General features: G+C 42.7%; 1 protein-coding gene across 1 annotated transcript in view; it reads left to right on the top strand.

Moving 5' to 3' along the window:
• LOC149301547 (uncharacterized) overlaps positions 1–15,979 on the top strand; it is a 37,898-nt gene extending 21,919 nt beyond the window's left edge. Inside the window, exon 4 of the mRNA XM_089484235.1 lies at positions 14,623–15,979. Within this exon, the coding sequence (XP_089340361.1) occupies positions 14,623–15,432 (810 nt within the window). The 3' untranslated portion in view covers positions 15,433–15,979. The remainder of the gene's footprint in view (positions 1–14,622) is intronic.
• The last annotated feature ends 367 nt before the right edge of the window (positions 15,980–16,346 follow it).

Here is a 16,346-nt window from a genome sequence, read left to right as displayed (position 1 = left end):
ATTTGAGTCCTAACAAAATAAATCACGATATCTCTGGGCAGTCTCTTCTGTTTTGAGACCCAGGAGCTTACTCTAAACATCTTGTCCACCTCAAGGAGAAAAGTTTCATTATCTAGGTCCATAAATTCAGCCAAGGCTGGTATTATCCTTTTATATAGATCTTCGTCCTTCTGTTCGGGAAGACCTCTTATTCTAAGACATCTCTCCCTAAATCTTTGCTCTAATTTAATTCTTTCTGCTGTATCTTCAGTATGTTCTTTTGTTAATCTCTCTATCTCTTTTCCCAATTTTTTATATTCTTCCTCCAGGAATATCACTCTTTCCCTGGTTTGTGTTAATTCTGATGTTATCTTTTCCAAGGAGTACTTATGTTAAGCAACGGGGTGGACATTAAACCAACAGAATCCCCAGACTTTCCCTAGTCTTTAAGCTGAGGCAAATACATTTGATGTGGTCCATCTTATGGATAGGTATCCTGGCCAAAGCAAGATTGTCTTCGTGGACCAAAGCAATGTCCCCTTACCTGCTCACTGATGGAGAACCCGGCTGGTAAGGCCCGGTCCCAGGAGGCTGAGCTATCATCACCCAGCCAGGTCTCCGTGAAACAAGCCAGTTCAGTCTCTTCGTCCAGTAGGAGATCATGGACTAACTGCGTTGTATTTTTCATTGACCTGGCATTACACAAGAGCAGGGAAAGGTTCTGTGGTTGTTTTGGTATGCTCTCCAGCCCTTTTGGGATAGCAGGGTGAATGGAAGGGGAGAGAGATATTTGTCAGGATCCTAATTGCAGCCCCTCTTGCAACACAAAAGACAGTACTTTTGGTACAGGAACAGCTTTTATTGAAGAAGATACATGCAATAGAAATGACTTTTTGGTCAGGAATGAAAGTAAGTATAAACATATCACTTTTATAACCATATCAATTAACCTCACCCCATTAACCAATAAATCCAATTAATTGGATAGCCCTTTCCTGTGCAGTGTCCTCCCATCCGGGATTCTGGCAGCATTTCTAAAAACAATTAAGCTCTCATGTGCCTTCTCTCAACCACTGCACCTGTGGCCTTGGACCACAGAACTCAGCGACTTAATTAACATTATAGCTTAACTATATATATATATATATATATATATATATATATAGAAACTCCATCAATCCCAATCTAATATGATACCATATGAAAATATAATAAGCATAAACCCATAACAACATAATACAATTTAAAAATACCAATAACCCTCTATGTTCCCCCTCCTTTTACAGAGACCAGTCTTTTAAACACAAGCCTCTGTTAGAAGGATGATTCCCACACATTCCAATCCTAGCAAACAATCACATTCTTTAGCCATGATCTCCCTACCTCTTTCTAGTATCTTCTATTAAAGCACATATTAAAACATATTATTTTAACCCACCATAAATCCCATCTGTCTTAACTCTAATTTAAACCTAAACCTATAACCCTTATGGCATGAATCACTAAATGAATAAATGCATGAATAAAGGGATTCATGACATATTGTGACTGGTGCTCCTTACCTGAATGAGACTGGCCCATTGCAACCTGAGGCTGCTGCTCCTTTCCTGCAGCAATGAGATGGGACCATTGTGAATTTAGTCTAATGCTGCTTACCTGAAAGTTTGAGATGTGACCATTGCAACCTCAGGCTGATGCTGCTTACCTAAAGGACTGAGATTGGCCCATTGTGACCTCAGGCTGAATCTCGTTGCCTGAGAGATTAAGACTGGCCCATTGTGACTTCAGTCTGATGTTCTTTGGATGAAGGATTGAGACGGTAATATTGTGACTTCAGGGCGGTGCTCTTTACCCAAAGGATTGATACTGGCCCATTGGAACCTCAGGCTGATGCTCCTTGCCTGAAAGGTTGAGATGGGAGAGTTGTCACTTCAGACTGGTGCTGTATACCTGAAGGATTGGGACTGGCCCATTGTGTGTCAGAAACAGTGTATAAGATTTCTGTCATAAAGAGTAAAAATATTAGGCCTTGGTTATTAGAGTTAAAGTAGGAGTTATAGTTGTCGTTCATAGTAGGTAGAGTGATGGGTTATAGAAAGCATGTACTGGGGAATGTTAGAAAGACGTATAGAGTGGCTTTTACAATAAGGAGGGCATTTGAAGAGGGGCTGGGGTTGCAGCTGGAGACTGGCTATCAAGGAGGAGTGAAGCTGGTTTGGAACATCACTCTTCAAGATGAGGCTGTTTGGGAGAATATTGGTTTGGTTTGAATACTGACAAATTCAAGAGAGAACACAATGTCATTTAAAAGAAATATTAGAAATTAGAGAAAACAAAAAAGGAATGATGAGCAAAATTTATAAAGTATTAATATTATTGTGGGACACGGAGCAAGAAACAGTTAAAGAGGTAGTGCTCAGTTGGGCTAAGGACATAGGACACGCGATTGATTACGATAAATGGGAAAACATATGGAAGAAAGATGTCAAATTTGCACAAAGCTTGAGAGAAAACTGGTTGAAATTTACTTGAGATGGCATCTAACCCCAATAAAAATAGCCAAAATATATAAGAAAACGAATGATTTATGTTGGAAATGTGGAAAAGCAGCAGGCTCCTATTTTCATTGTTGGTGGAAATGTGGAAAAGCGAAAGAATACTGGAGCAGATAATGGATGCAATAAATACAATACTAGAAATTACACCAGAAGAAACACCAGGATGAATGTTATTAAGGATGTTGGAGAACAATACAGATAAGAAGTATGGGAGGATATGGATGTCTATGTTAGCTAGCGCCAGGGTTTATACACAAGGAAATGGGAGACAAAAGGAATACCAGAAACAGAAGAACGGATTAACTCTCTCTATGATTTATTGCAGATGGAGAAACTATCACCCATACTGAGAGAAAATTCGGGAGAAAGTATATCAGAAGAGTGGGGGAAAGTATTAGGTTTCATTAGGAAGAAATGGAGAAATTTTGAAGACACACCCAACTAAAGGTGGTGGCAGGTTTGAGTGTGCAACGCCGGTACCCTGGTGAGATCAAACTCTTTTACCCAAAAAGGCTCTGAAGCTGAATGTAAAGTTCAAAAGGGTGGAAATTTAATTTAACGGACAAAAATAAAGAGTTTTCTCCTCCCCAGCTCTAAATAAAAGATACTTGACAGTTTCAGCAATCTTCCGGATGTCATCTTTCTGGGTCTGATGTTGGTTTGCTCTCCTCACTCAATGGAGCTGGTGCAGGGTCTTTCAGCTCCTGAATTCCTTTATTCGCTTGCTGATGGTAACTAATTTGGCTAAATTGATAACTAAAATGGCTAAAGTGTAAGAAATGCTCTTTCCGGCTGTCTGGGCCTGTTTGCCACCAAAAGACAGCTCTCTGCCTGCTCACAGCAAAGACTGCTCCAAAACTAAAAGCTTCCAGCTACAACATAACATCGTGGGAAAGGGCAAACCAAACCTGGAAATAATGCAGGGGAATCCTACAGCTCCTCCCACAAACAATGACTTTCCTACACTAAAATATTCTATGGCCTGAACCAACACGAAAGAAAATGCAGGCGAAATTCAATCAGTCCTGGCAGGACATCACAGAAATTATTTGATTATCTATTGACGATCCTTCTTCTTGCACTTTAATTTACTAACTATGTAATTGTACAGTGTATTTTTAATTTTATGATATAAGAAAATAATTTGTATTTTTGTTAGAGGGAGAAAGAGATAAACTAAGGAAGAAGTATAGAAACAAACAAACAAATAATAAAGCAATATAGTGTATTATAGAATCTCGACGATGATGATTATAGAGGAAGAAAAAGAAGACTGGAAAACCTAGTGGTTATCTGTGTCAAAGATATTCATATCAGATACAAGAGAATAGTTGGGACATTTAGAAAGTATAGTATTGTTAAGATATTGGAGAAGGAGGGTATAAGCGAGAGAGCAAGGTATAAGAGAGTATTTAGTTAGATCATTCTCACAAAGTGGAGGAAGTCACAGATAAGTAGGAATGTGTGTGTTATGAATGTAAGAGTAGAGATAAAGTGTTAGTGTTTAATAAGAAAGGGGCGAAAGGCAAAGCAAGTGACTGACTTAGAAACAAGAAGATGACAAGAAGAATCAAGGAAAGCAAAGGTTCAGGTTAATTAAAGAATGAGAGAGGTTAAAGAAGAAAGAAAGAGAAAGAAGAGGATCAAGATAGATGTCTCTCATAATGTAAATAAGAAGCTTAAATATGACTCTGCATTGAGGAAAGAAGACCTTGTATTAATTTAGGGAATGTAGTGTGTAATTTTTTAAACTAATAAAAATTTGTCAATTAAAAAAAACCAGCCCTTTCTGTCAGGAAGTTCCTCGTAATGTTGAGGTGGAATCTCTTTTCTTGGAGATTGCATCCATTGCTCCGGGTTCAAGTCTCTGGAGCAGCTAAAACAAGCTAGCTGCCTTCTCAATATGACATCCCTTCAAATATTTAAACAGAGCGATCATATCACCCCTTAACCTTCTCTTCTCCAGGATAAACATCCCCAGCTCCCTAAGGCCTTCCTCATAGGGCTTCATGGGCCCTCCACCATTTAAATCGCCCTCCTAAAATCAACATCCTTTTTGAATTGTGGGGCCCAGAACTGGACACAGTATTCCAGGAGGGGGCTGACCAAAGCAGAATAGAGTGGCACTATTACTTCCCTTGATCTAGACACTATACTTCTATCGATGCAGCCTAAAATCGCATTGACCTTTTTAGCTGCTACATCGCACTGTTAACTCATGTTCAACTTGTGGTCTACTTGGACTCCTAGATACCTTTCCCATGTAGTCTCCTTAAGCCAGGTGTCACCCATCCTATATCTGTGCATTTCATTTTTCCACCATTAACCTTACATTTCTCTGTGTCAAATTTCATTTTGTTAGCTTTGGCCCAGCTTTCTAGTCTATTCAGGTCCTTTTGAATTTTGATCCTGTCCTCTGGGGTATTAGCTGCTACTTCTAATTTGGTGTCATCTGAAAATATTGATAAGTATTCCCCTGTTTCTGTCGTCCAAGTCATTGATAAACATGTTGAATAGAACTGGGCTCAGGACAGAGCCCCACTGGACACAGCACTGGTCACTTCTCTCCAGGATGAAAAGGAGCCATTTGTGAGCACCCTTTGGGTTTTGCCAATCAACCAATTACAAATCCATGTAACAGTTACCTTATCTAGGTTGTTTTCATATTTTTTTTTGTTTTATATACTGTTTAATTTGGTTAACTGCTATTAAGAGACATATCTATGAGGTTCTATGATATGGGGTGCACTATAAACATTTTAATAAACGAACAGGGATTGCAATCCTATATATTCATATTATCAGACATAACTCCAGAGAGTGTTAGCTTTTTGGATGCCAGAAGGTTCCTCTCATTCTTCAGAGCAAGAAGCAACACTTCAGCTGCCTTCTAGAAGATAAAGCAAAAAGGCTTCCAAAAGAACTGAAGCCTTGGGCAAGTCACACTCTCTCAGCCTCAGAGGATGGCCATGGGAAACCCACTCTGAAGGAACCTGCCAAGAAAACCCCTTCAGAGACTCCCATAAGGTCACCATAAGACCTGGAAACAACTGGAAGGCAGACACCAAGAACAACATGGGAAATAGGTGCAAGCCTTGCCTTGGGAAAGTGTAATGACTGGGCTCCAGTCAATGGAGGTCTTCTTCAGGCAGAAAAGGGAGGTTTATGCAAATGCAGAGTGACATCACTGCTACGGAAGGCTCTCTTGACCAATCAGAGAGCAAGATAAAGGTTCTTCTGGAAGCTTCCGTGAGAAGGAGATATAAGGCCTGAGAGACCAAGAGACAGTTGGGGGAATTGTGTCAGTTGGAGATCCAGAGAGAGAGTTAAAGAGCAGATCTTGGAAGTCAGTCTCAGAATTGGATGCTTAGGTTTATTTATTTTCTAATAGCTTATATGAATTGAATATTATATACTTACAAATATTGTACCTGCAAGATTCTTAATATCTTGTATGACTTATATTTTAGTTATATTTTGTTATCTATAATAAATACCTCCTTGGAGTATCTACTACTCAGGCAGAGGCAGCCATTTTGTGTTTGGGGGATTTAATACATGCCTTATTCTTCTTCTTCACAAACATCGGTCTTTGGCTTCTAAGAGGAGGCTAGTCCCCCAAAAAGGCCAAAAGTGGCTCCTTTGGGAGGTTTTAAAAGTCTCCCCAGTTTCCTAATTAATAGGTTTTCAGGGAAGAAAGAAGGAGACAGACCAGAATAACTCATATGACCCAGACAAACATACAAACAAACAACAAAAATAAGAATAAGGATTAGTCAGAAAAACAAACTGCTTATATTTTTAAAACTCAAAACCATTTTTAATAGGATAAAAATTCAATTTGGGTGCTTCTATCCTTTTACAACCGACTCAGGCTGTATCTGCACTACAGAAATAATCCAGTTCAAAACCGGTTTAACTCTCCTGGCTCCATCCTATGGAATCCTGGGATTTGTAGTTTGTTGTGGAATGAGAACTCTCTGGCAGAGAAGGCTAAGTGTCCCAAAGGTAAATTCCCAGGATTCCATAGCACTGAGCGGTTAAAGCGGTATCAAAATGCCTTATTTCTATAGTGTGGATGCAGCCTTCTTGGGAAAGGGGCTGATGATGGGGAAAAGAGGAGGAATGCAGAAGGAAAGGAGGACAGACGGATGGATGGACGGAGGACCACCTGCAGCTGGACTGGCCTTCCTGAGCAGTCAAGACCTGATCTGGGTTGTGGACGATGGGCTCTCTTAATATTAATATCAATATCTTTCACTATTGATTGTAATTGAGGGAATCAGGTTCCTCCTTTCAATAGCTTCCGGAAAATGTTTTGGTGTTGTTAAGGTTTGGAAGTCCTGTTTGGGGACTTTTTCTGTTCTCACAGCCATCGGGTGCCATCAGGAAAACCTTTCTTTAGGATCAGAAATCCTGTTTGGGGTCCCTTCCGACTTTCATCCTCCATTTTGGGTTCCCTGAAGGCCTCAAACTGCTAACTGTCAAGCGCTGAGACTCAGGAGGCCATTTTGTGCTGCTGGTGACTGTGGGAAATAATGTTCCAGAACCTTCTCTGAGGCCTCAGTTGAACAGAGGCTCCTCTTTCTCTCCTGAGGCTCCAGAGTCAGAAGGAGGCCAGGCTCCTTGGGCCAAAAGGAAGGAAGTGTGTCCCTTTGTGCCTCTGGCCTTCCATTTTGGGGAGAAGGAAGGAAGGAAGGAAGGAAGGAAGGAAGGAAGGAAGGAAGGAAGGGAGGGGCCTGTGGGGGTCTGAGGAAGGGAGGCAGGGGACCCAGGGCCAGTGGGGAGGCTGGGCTTTGGGGGCTGGGAGAGAGAGGTGGGAAAGAGACCCTCCCTTTGGGCCCTAGCTGGGGAGGGGCCACCGGTCCTTGCCTCCCCCTTTGGGAAAGGAGACCCCCTCAGCCCCCTGGACTCACTCCTGCCACTCATTCCTAGAATGGCTGGGGCTCAGAGGAGTTTCCTAGGCATTGTCACCTTCTGCCCTCCATGGCCATTGGCACTGACCTTTCCCCATTGCCTTCCCTCCCTCAGCCCTTGGACCTCCTCCTCCTTCGCACTCAGAGCAACCCTTCTCTACGGCTGAGGAGACGGCCTCTGACCCAGGGAAGCTCCCGCCATAAAGGACTGCAGAAGAGGCATTTCTGGGGCTGCAGGAATCAGGGTCTTTGTACTGAAGGTAGGCCTTTATTCCTGGAGCTGAAAGAGGACTTTGTTTAAAGGTTTCAGTCCAGGATTGTGTGGAAGGGCTGCAGCTGAGAGAGTGAGCCCATGCTTTGCAGGCATAAAGCCCCAAATTCAGTCTCTGGCAGCACTGTCTTCCCAGAAGGTGGAAATGAGATTTCTAGACCCAGACACACAGTGCGCCAGTAAGTCCTTTGTGTGGGGACTGTGTGTACGTGTTGTTTATTAGAGCTTTGTGAGGTATTTGTTTCATGGAATTTACATATGATTTCACTTCTTAAAAATGACCACAGTTCAGAGTGCAATGTTCCATCAAAGACCTATACATTTATAGACTTTTGTTTTTTCAAATGCACCACCTTCAGCATTGTGCAGACTTTTTAAAAACATGCAAGGTAAAGTGAAGTGAATGTGATTTTGACAATATGTTAATTCAGAAACACACAAATGTACATGCATCAATTTCTGCGTGCCTTCAGGAAACAAAGAGAGGTGATGCACACCTCATGCTCCATCTCTGACCAAAATATAAACACAGCAGTTAAGCTCAGATAAATGGTCTCATTTGCAAAAATAAAATAATTACTTTCACCAGTGCGTAAATGAGGAGGGGCCATGATGAGGGGAGGCCATGGATCAGATCCTTAAGGTAATGTAGGTCTTATCCAGCCCAGGAGCTAGAGCTTCTCCACCTGGGACATAAAGCAGGTCCTCCTCCTCTTCCTCTGTGTGAATGAGAAGTCAAATTCTCATCAGTGATGATGACACAGCCTGAAAAATTTGCATTCCTGCATTTAAAAATCTGAGGAGTCCTGAATTCTGTTGGTTAACCCTTGAGTGTAGACTCACTCAACCCATAAGTGACTGCTGATGTCCACATATAGATAAATCCAACCGATTCAGTGATTCTACTCCGATCAGGACTAAGCATAGGATACAGACTAGGATTTAGGCCAGCATATGCCTGGAACAGGATACTCCCAAGCCAAGATGCCATGGGAATTGGGTGCTCCCTTCCCATCAGCTCAATCCTCGGATGCCCCCTGATCCTGGGAGGAGGGCTGGTTACCATGGAAGGGAAGAAACTTGAGAAGAGAGAGCTCCTTTCCTGCCCTGCCTGGCCAGCGGCTTCACTGGTCAATGGAGTGCAACTGGTTTGGCCACTGGGAGAATGAGGGTCCACCATGGTGGGAGAGTTGAGTGTGAGGTATTAGAGAAGGATCCAGCTGTGTTTTGGTAGCCAGAAGGAAAGCATATGTGACCTGCATATGTCACCAGCAGGATGACAATCTTTGTGACTTTGAGTGCTGCAGGGTTTCTTGCCAAACCAAGCCTAACCCTGGTCTCTTTTCTCAGGAACTCAGGAACTTCATCTTGGCCCCCTTGTACACTGCTTTGGGATATCTTTTGCTGGACGTGATCCAAGTGCAAGGCCCCCAAGACCTCTCTACCTAATGGCCGACACAGGGGCCAAGTGGAGGGAGTTGGGCTCCAAGAGAAAGAGGTTGCCGAGGTACAACAACTCTTTTGTAAGTTGCCATCCTGACTATTAATTTCTTTTTTAAAAGTTTTTATTGAAAATATTAAAAATTACAAATGACAAAAAGACATATGACAATCCAATTACATTATGAAGCAAACCCTTTTATCTATTAGACTTATGTAGATTTCTTTAAATAAACTTCCTGGTTCTCCAGATTTCTCCAAAAATAAAAACCATTTTATTTTAACTGAACTCTTATCTCTTTACCAACTATTTACCAATGGCTTCTTAATACTTCTGAATAAAGGCTTGTATACCTGTTATCACGTTACTTTTCTATACTTTTTTCATTCCACCTTATACCATATACTATGTTATCAATATCACCACTGTGTTGTTTATTTATTTTTCTTCATATATTTACCTTCATATGTTCTATATTTCATATTTTCCAATATCATTTCAACTCTTTTGGCATATTCTACAATACTCATCCCAAACATTCCATTCCTTAATATATTCCTTCCAAACATTCCACTCTTTGTAGAAATTATCTAATGATTTATTATTTACAAAGTAAGTCAATTTATTCATTTCGAAAAAATCTTAACATTTTCAATCCCCATTCTTCAATTGTAGGACATTCTTCTTTTTTCCATTGTTTTGCAAACACTGACCTTGCTGCTATTATAGCATAGAGAAGAATTTTCTGACTATTAGTTTCATTTGTGTCCCTGCTGGGCCACCTCATGAAAGCAAGGGAAGAACATACTGTCCCAGTTTGGCAGAGAGAGTCCTGGTTAATCCTCTGTCACCTCATTTTTTTCAGGGGCTTTGAAAATGTCCTAGTTCTCTCTCCTCCTCCCACTTTCTCCCTTCTCCTCAGTCAGTTCAGTTGCTGCAAAATGTGTTCCAAGTTCAAAAGATGTGTGCAGCTCAACAACTCAAAAGAGGAGAAGGGAGGAGAGAAGGGGCAGGGTCTTGCCCTTGTCAGGAGTTGGGGGCCAAATCAAACTGCTGTACCCTTCCTCACTTTTGTGATCTTCATCATTAACAACTTTGGCCATCTTGACCCCCTTTTGGTGTTGCTTATCCAGATGTGTCTTTCTTTCCCCATCTCTGAAATGCTGAGGGATATGGAAGAATATCTCTGGAGCTAAATTGAGGGTGGGCCCAGTGGCCCTCAAGGCCAGAGTACTCCCCAGAACTGTTTTTTAAAAATGAAATTTGCCTCTGAAATTAGGTGAGATATGGCTAAATGCACTATAATTCATTGGTGACTAAATGTACTATACATGTCTGGATAGTCAGTATCTTAATCAATCAATAATATCCCAGAAATGGCCTAAATTATATTCTTTATTATATTGTATATTATATTGAAAGGGTTCAAGACAATCTGGATCTCAGAGGCTTTAGCTTTTTGCTTGCTTGCAGACTTTAAAGTTTATTTGCTGGACTGAATTCTGAAGTGTTGAAATAATATTTGCAATGCACCATGTGTCCCCCCCCCCCCCTTTTATTGGTCATTCTCTGGATGAGGGCTATTTTCTATTGCAGGTGACCTTTGCGGATGTGGCGATATATTTCACCGAGGAGGAATGGAAACTGTTGACAAAGAAGCAGAAACTTATGTACAGTTCTGTGATGATGGAGAATTATGAAAATGTGGCCTCTGTGGGTAAGGAAGCTGAATCCATTGCCCTTCCTGTGGAGACTGAGGGCCCTTTCATAATTCAATGTCAGAACGCTATAATTCCACTTTAGAATTATTGAATCAAAGAGTTGAAACAGACTGCAAGGACCATCCGGTTCAATCCTCTGCCATGCAGGAATAGGCATTCAAAGCATCTCTGAGAGATGGCCATCCCGTCTCTGTCTAAAAACCTGCAAAGAAAGAGCACCAAACTCTGAGGGAATATGGCGCAGTACAGACCGTCAACAAGCGGCGTACCAGCACCGGTATTAGGGTTGGGAAGAGCGCATCATGTACATGCTCCCTAACCTTAATACATACCAGCAGCGCCATAATGCCAGCGCCCTGTGTACATGGGCACTGCTATTATGATGTCATGCACGCACCATGTCTAAACCTGAAAGAGCTCCTTCTGGGCACGCACCTCGTTCTCACAGCCACCAAACGGCTGCGAGAATGATGGCAGGGAGAGAGGCCCCTTTCTGCCATAGCTCTGGCTCCCATGGTGTCCAGGGGCATGAAACCCCAAGGACATCCATTTCCAGACCACAGGGAAGCAGCATTTTGCCGCTTCTCCATGGCCTGGAATTGTGGTGGATTGGGGCCTCTTGGCTGCCAGTATCGCTGCCCTGGCTCAAATCCTCCATGGAAAGGGGCAGCTGCAGACCACCCCTTTTCCATGGTCAGTACTGGGCCTATATTCCACTGCTGAAGAGCTCTTACTGTCAGGAAGATCCTCCTAAAGTTTAAGTGGAATCTCTTGTCCCTGTGGCTTGCATCCATTGTTCCATGGTCTTTTTCTGGAGTAGCAGAAAGCAAGCCTGCTCCATCTTGAATATGACATCTCTACAAACATTTCAATAGGGCTGTCATGTCCCCTCTTAACCTTCTCTTCTCTAAGCTAAACATACCCAGCTCCCCAAGTCGTTCCTCAGAGAGCATGGTTTTCAGACCATTCAACATTTTGGTTTTCCTTCTCTGGACATGCTCCAGCTTCTCAGCATTTGTTTGACTTGTGGTGCCCAGAACTTGACACAGGATTATTGCAAGTGAGCCCTACCAAAACAGAATAGAGTGGCATTATTATTTTCCTTGATCTTGACACTGTACTCCTATTGATACAGCCTAGGATCACATTGGCCTTTTCAGCTGCTGCATCACACTGATGACACATGCCCAACTTGTGCTCTACTACCATTCCCAGTTCCCTTTCACACATTATTTAATTGTCAAAACATATTCCTGTGGAATCTTGGAATTTTTAGTTTTAGTGAGGCACTATTGTTCTCCACTTTGTAAGGATATCCAACCCTAAACTGCTAATTCTGGAATTTTGTGGGAAGGAGCCAAGGATATTAATGCTTTTTGCCCCTAAATGGTCCTCAGCCCATTCCTGAACAAGTTTCCTGGCTTTTGTTTCCACTTTTCCAGGCTCTGGAGAGGCTTTGTGGGAAAAAGGCCTCCCTTGGCCCTGCAGTGGCCCAGAGAGGGCCCAGCAGTGCCAAATGGCCTCCACTTCCCCAAAGGGATGCTGTGGGATATTGAGGGGCAAAATATTATGCCATATTTTTAGGCAACACAATGTGGGGTTGCCTCAAGATCCTGTGGCGGCCAATGTGACTCTCCCCAGTCCCCAACAGTAGTCCATCCCTGTCTTGGAGTTGTCTTAAAGCTGTTTTAAGGCTCTCCTTGAACCTCACCAAAACTGGAATCCAGGTCCCAGCCCCTTTATTCTGCTTTTCCTAATGCATTATTTGTAAATTGATTGTCCTGCCTTTCTCAAGAAATGAGTCTCAAAGTGTCCCTTTTGTGCATCACACTCTGTGGGTGTGTGTCTGTGATAGAGAGATGGAGGGAATGTGAAAAACAGAAAAGGAGGAAAGAGATGGTGAAGGTGAAATGCTGAAGCAGTGCAGATGACTAAGACTGAAGGCTGGAGAGCAGAGAGAGAAAGGGAAGGGAATCAGGCCTCTGGGAGCCAGGAGGGGAAGGCAGGAGCAAAGCCAGGATCGCCTAGCTCTGTGCAGACAGGAAGGGATCTCTAGGAAGGACCAGGAGAGGGGCCTTGGGGATTGGGAGGCAGCCACCAACTCGACAGATTTTAAGAGCTGAACTGGTGAGAACTGGTTCAGGCCCTTGTTTTCTAACATATTTAGCAATTATGAGCAATGTCTATGAAAACAGGAAAGAGGGACACAAAAAAATTTCCTTTTTCTCTAATGTTTCTTTTCCAACCTGAGCTTCCAGAAGTGCTTTGTTACCCGAAATGCTGGAGTCTGGGGAGGACACCCGCAAGTGCTATGCTTTTAGGGGAATTTCATGCTTAGCTCAAAGGAGAGATTGAGGCAACAGTGATCTCGGGATTCATCCCAACTATATCAGGCCCCAAAGCACACAGACTCCAAAGGCATTTCAAATAGGTTTCTGTGTTTCATTTAAGGGGAAAACAAAACACACACACACATACATCTAAGTGTTCATGAACATACACAAGAACTAGGTAACAAAGGTGGTCGTGGTGAATAGTGCAAGGCTTTGCTAATGGTAATACATTACCTAGATGGAACTTGATTGCAATTGCTGAGGGTCCAGAATGGGGAGAGAAGTCAGTAACTCCCATGACAAGTGAGGCTGGCGAGTGTAGTGAGGTGTTTAGCAATGTAAACCAATGGAGTGTCTCTCTGCAACTGGACTGATGCTGAAGACTAGTCAGTTGGGGCTGATATTTATATTGAAATTGTTGCTTGGGGGCAGAAACAAAACATTCGAAAAGGTTTAAATTGCTTTAGAATGTTTCCTGGGTGGGGAAAGAATTGTCTTAAACTGAATTAAATGCAGTGGGTCCTTGGTGGAAATTCTTCAGCCAAAAAGGATCATCACACTGGCTCTCGGGCCCTTCTTGGCTCTGAATTTGGGTCCCATTCACAAGCCAATGTATAGCACAATCTGAAGGTGACACTCCCAGAGATCAACAATAACATAGCAGAGAACAGAAGAAAATCTCTAGATATAGGTATTGGCAATGCACTGATTATTTGCCACACTTAAAAATAACTCATAGACACAGTTGATTTCCTCCAAGTCCTTGGAGGTTCTTTATCTTGAGTTGGAATAGAAAACAAATATGTACCAGCTCTCCTCACTGACTTCCATCAACTTCACAATCTCTTCTACACCCAACTCCAACCCACATCAGTCCGCATGTGAGCTGTATACTGTATTGGTTGTGAGGCATCTCCTTGTGTCACACAGCATGAAGCGTCTTCTGCAGTTAGCTTGCATCATGCCTTAGGGTCTGGATCAGGACTCTATGGCCGTCTCACAAGATACGATGCCACTTTTCAATCAAAATATTTTTACATATATTTAATGGAATTTTTTCAACTGCCTGATTTTCTGCTTCCACTGATTTCCTTATGGCAGTTTCCCTACAATCTCTTCTTTGCAAGCTCCTATAAGTAAGGATACAACCATTATATGGATTTGGGGGCATCCAGAACAGGGTCATGTCGGGTCACTCACACCAACTTTATTAATTTAACCTGAAATAGGGAGGGGTGAATGTAGGGCTAAATCTTGGAGTAACACCTTCCTCTCTTAACGCTGAGATTCAGTCTTCTCTGTCATTGTTCTCCTTTACAGAAGAACTTGTCAGTCGTGAGCGAATCCACACAACAAAGAAGTTACATAAATGCCATCACTGTGGGAAAAATTTTGCTTACAAGTCAGTCCTAGTCATGCATGGGAGAGTCCACACAGGAGAGAAGCCATACAAATGCCAACATTGTGGGAAATGTTTCTCTCAGAAGTCAGACCTAGTGAAACATCAGAGAGTCCACACAGGAGAGAAGCCATACAAATGCCAGCATTGTGGGAAATGTTTTTCTTTGAAGTCAAACATAGTGACACATCAGAGAGTCCACACAGGAGAGAAGCCATACAAATGCCAGCATTGTGGGAAATGTTTTTATTTGAAGTCACACCTAGTGAGACATCAGAGAGTCCACACAGGAGAGAAGCCATACAAATGCCAGCATTGTGGGAAATGTTTTTCTCGGCAGTCACACCTAGTGAGACATCAGAGAATCCACACAGGAGAGAAGCCATACAAATGCCAGCATTGTGGGAAATGTTTCTCTCAGAAGTCAGTCCTAGTGATGCATCGGAGAGGCCACACAGGAGAGAAGCCACACAAATGCCACCATTGTGGGAAATGTTTTCCTCGGAAGGCACACCTAGTGACACATCAGAGAGTCCACACAGGAGAGAAGCCATACAAATGCCAGCATTGTGGGAAATGTTTCTCTCAGAAGTCAGTCCTAGTGATGCATCGGAGGGTCCACACAGGAGAGAAGCCACACAAATGCCACCATTGTGGGAAATGTTTCTCTCAGAAGTCAGACCTAGCGAAACATCAGAGAGTCCACACAGGAGAGAAGCCATACAAATGCCAGCATTGTGGGAAATGTTTTTCTTGGAAGTCACAACTAGTGACACACAGGAGAAAAGCCACACAAATCCCAGAAGTGAACTAACATTATTTTTGTCAAGAATTGTGATGTTTTGTGTTAGGTGTGTCTGTCCGTATGTCTGTTTATGTTTTTAAATTTTATTTTGTTAGGTTTAGGTTCTAATTCCTATTAGTATATATCATTGCTTTAGTTTATAAGATTGACTGGGGATTATTGGTCGTGGTATAGGTTAGCCGAATAGAGGGGTGGGATTTGTTGCAGCTGGCTAGTATAGTTATGGCAATGATAGCTTTTGGAATTTGTGGGATGTTGGTTGATGAAAGTTAGAGGCCAGTATTAACAGAAAGGGCTAGTCTATGGGAATGGCAAAAGGGGCCTTCTTACCTGTGGGGCATAGACTGTGGGTATTGGTGGTGGGGGCTAGGTTTGAAAGAGGGTGGAGTTTTAGGTTTTGGGGTTTAAATGTATTCTTTGGCTTGAGGTGGGCAGTTCTGACTTAAATGCTGAATTTCTGACTATGCGTTCTTAATAAAGTTCTTTGTTGTTTCAACACACTGTACTCATTGATGCACAGAAGTTCTGCATTTGCACAAAATTGACACTTTCTTCTTTCCTCAGGCCTTAGATCCTTTCCTAGCCACAAAAACAGAGGCAAACACACATAAATTTATAGACACACACACACACACACACACACAGAGAGAGAGAGAGAAAGAGCTATATGTACAAAGCAGAGCCTTCCCAGCCTTTCCCTCCTGAGTCCAGCTCTGTAGCTCGGGCTCCATTCCGGAAGGAAGAAAGGAAGGAAGGGAGGGCGTACTCTTTCCCTTCTTCCAAAGGCCGACAGTGGAAAAAGCATCAGCAGCAAGGGCCTTTCGATCCCTGCGCATGCTGAGGAGGGGCCTTTGGGGCATCTATGCATGCACAGTCTGAGCCCCTGAAGCCATTACTACCCTCACAGTCTGTTCAGAGGGAGG

This window comes from Sceloporus occidentalis, unplaced genomic scaffold (assembly GCF_023333645.1).
Source record: "Sceloporus occidentalis isolate IW3139 unplaced genomic scaffold, rSceOcc1.0.p SCAF_21, whole genome shotgun sequence".
In the NCBI taxonomy this organism is placed as follows: Eukaryota; Metazoa; Chordata; class Lepidosauria; order Squamata; family Phrynosomatidae; genus Sceloporus; species Sceloporus occidentalis.
Note: the sequence above shows the minus strand (reverse complement) of the source record. Positions and strands in the feature narration are given on the sequence as shown.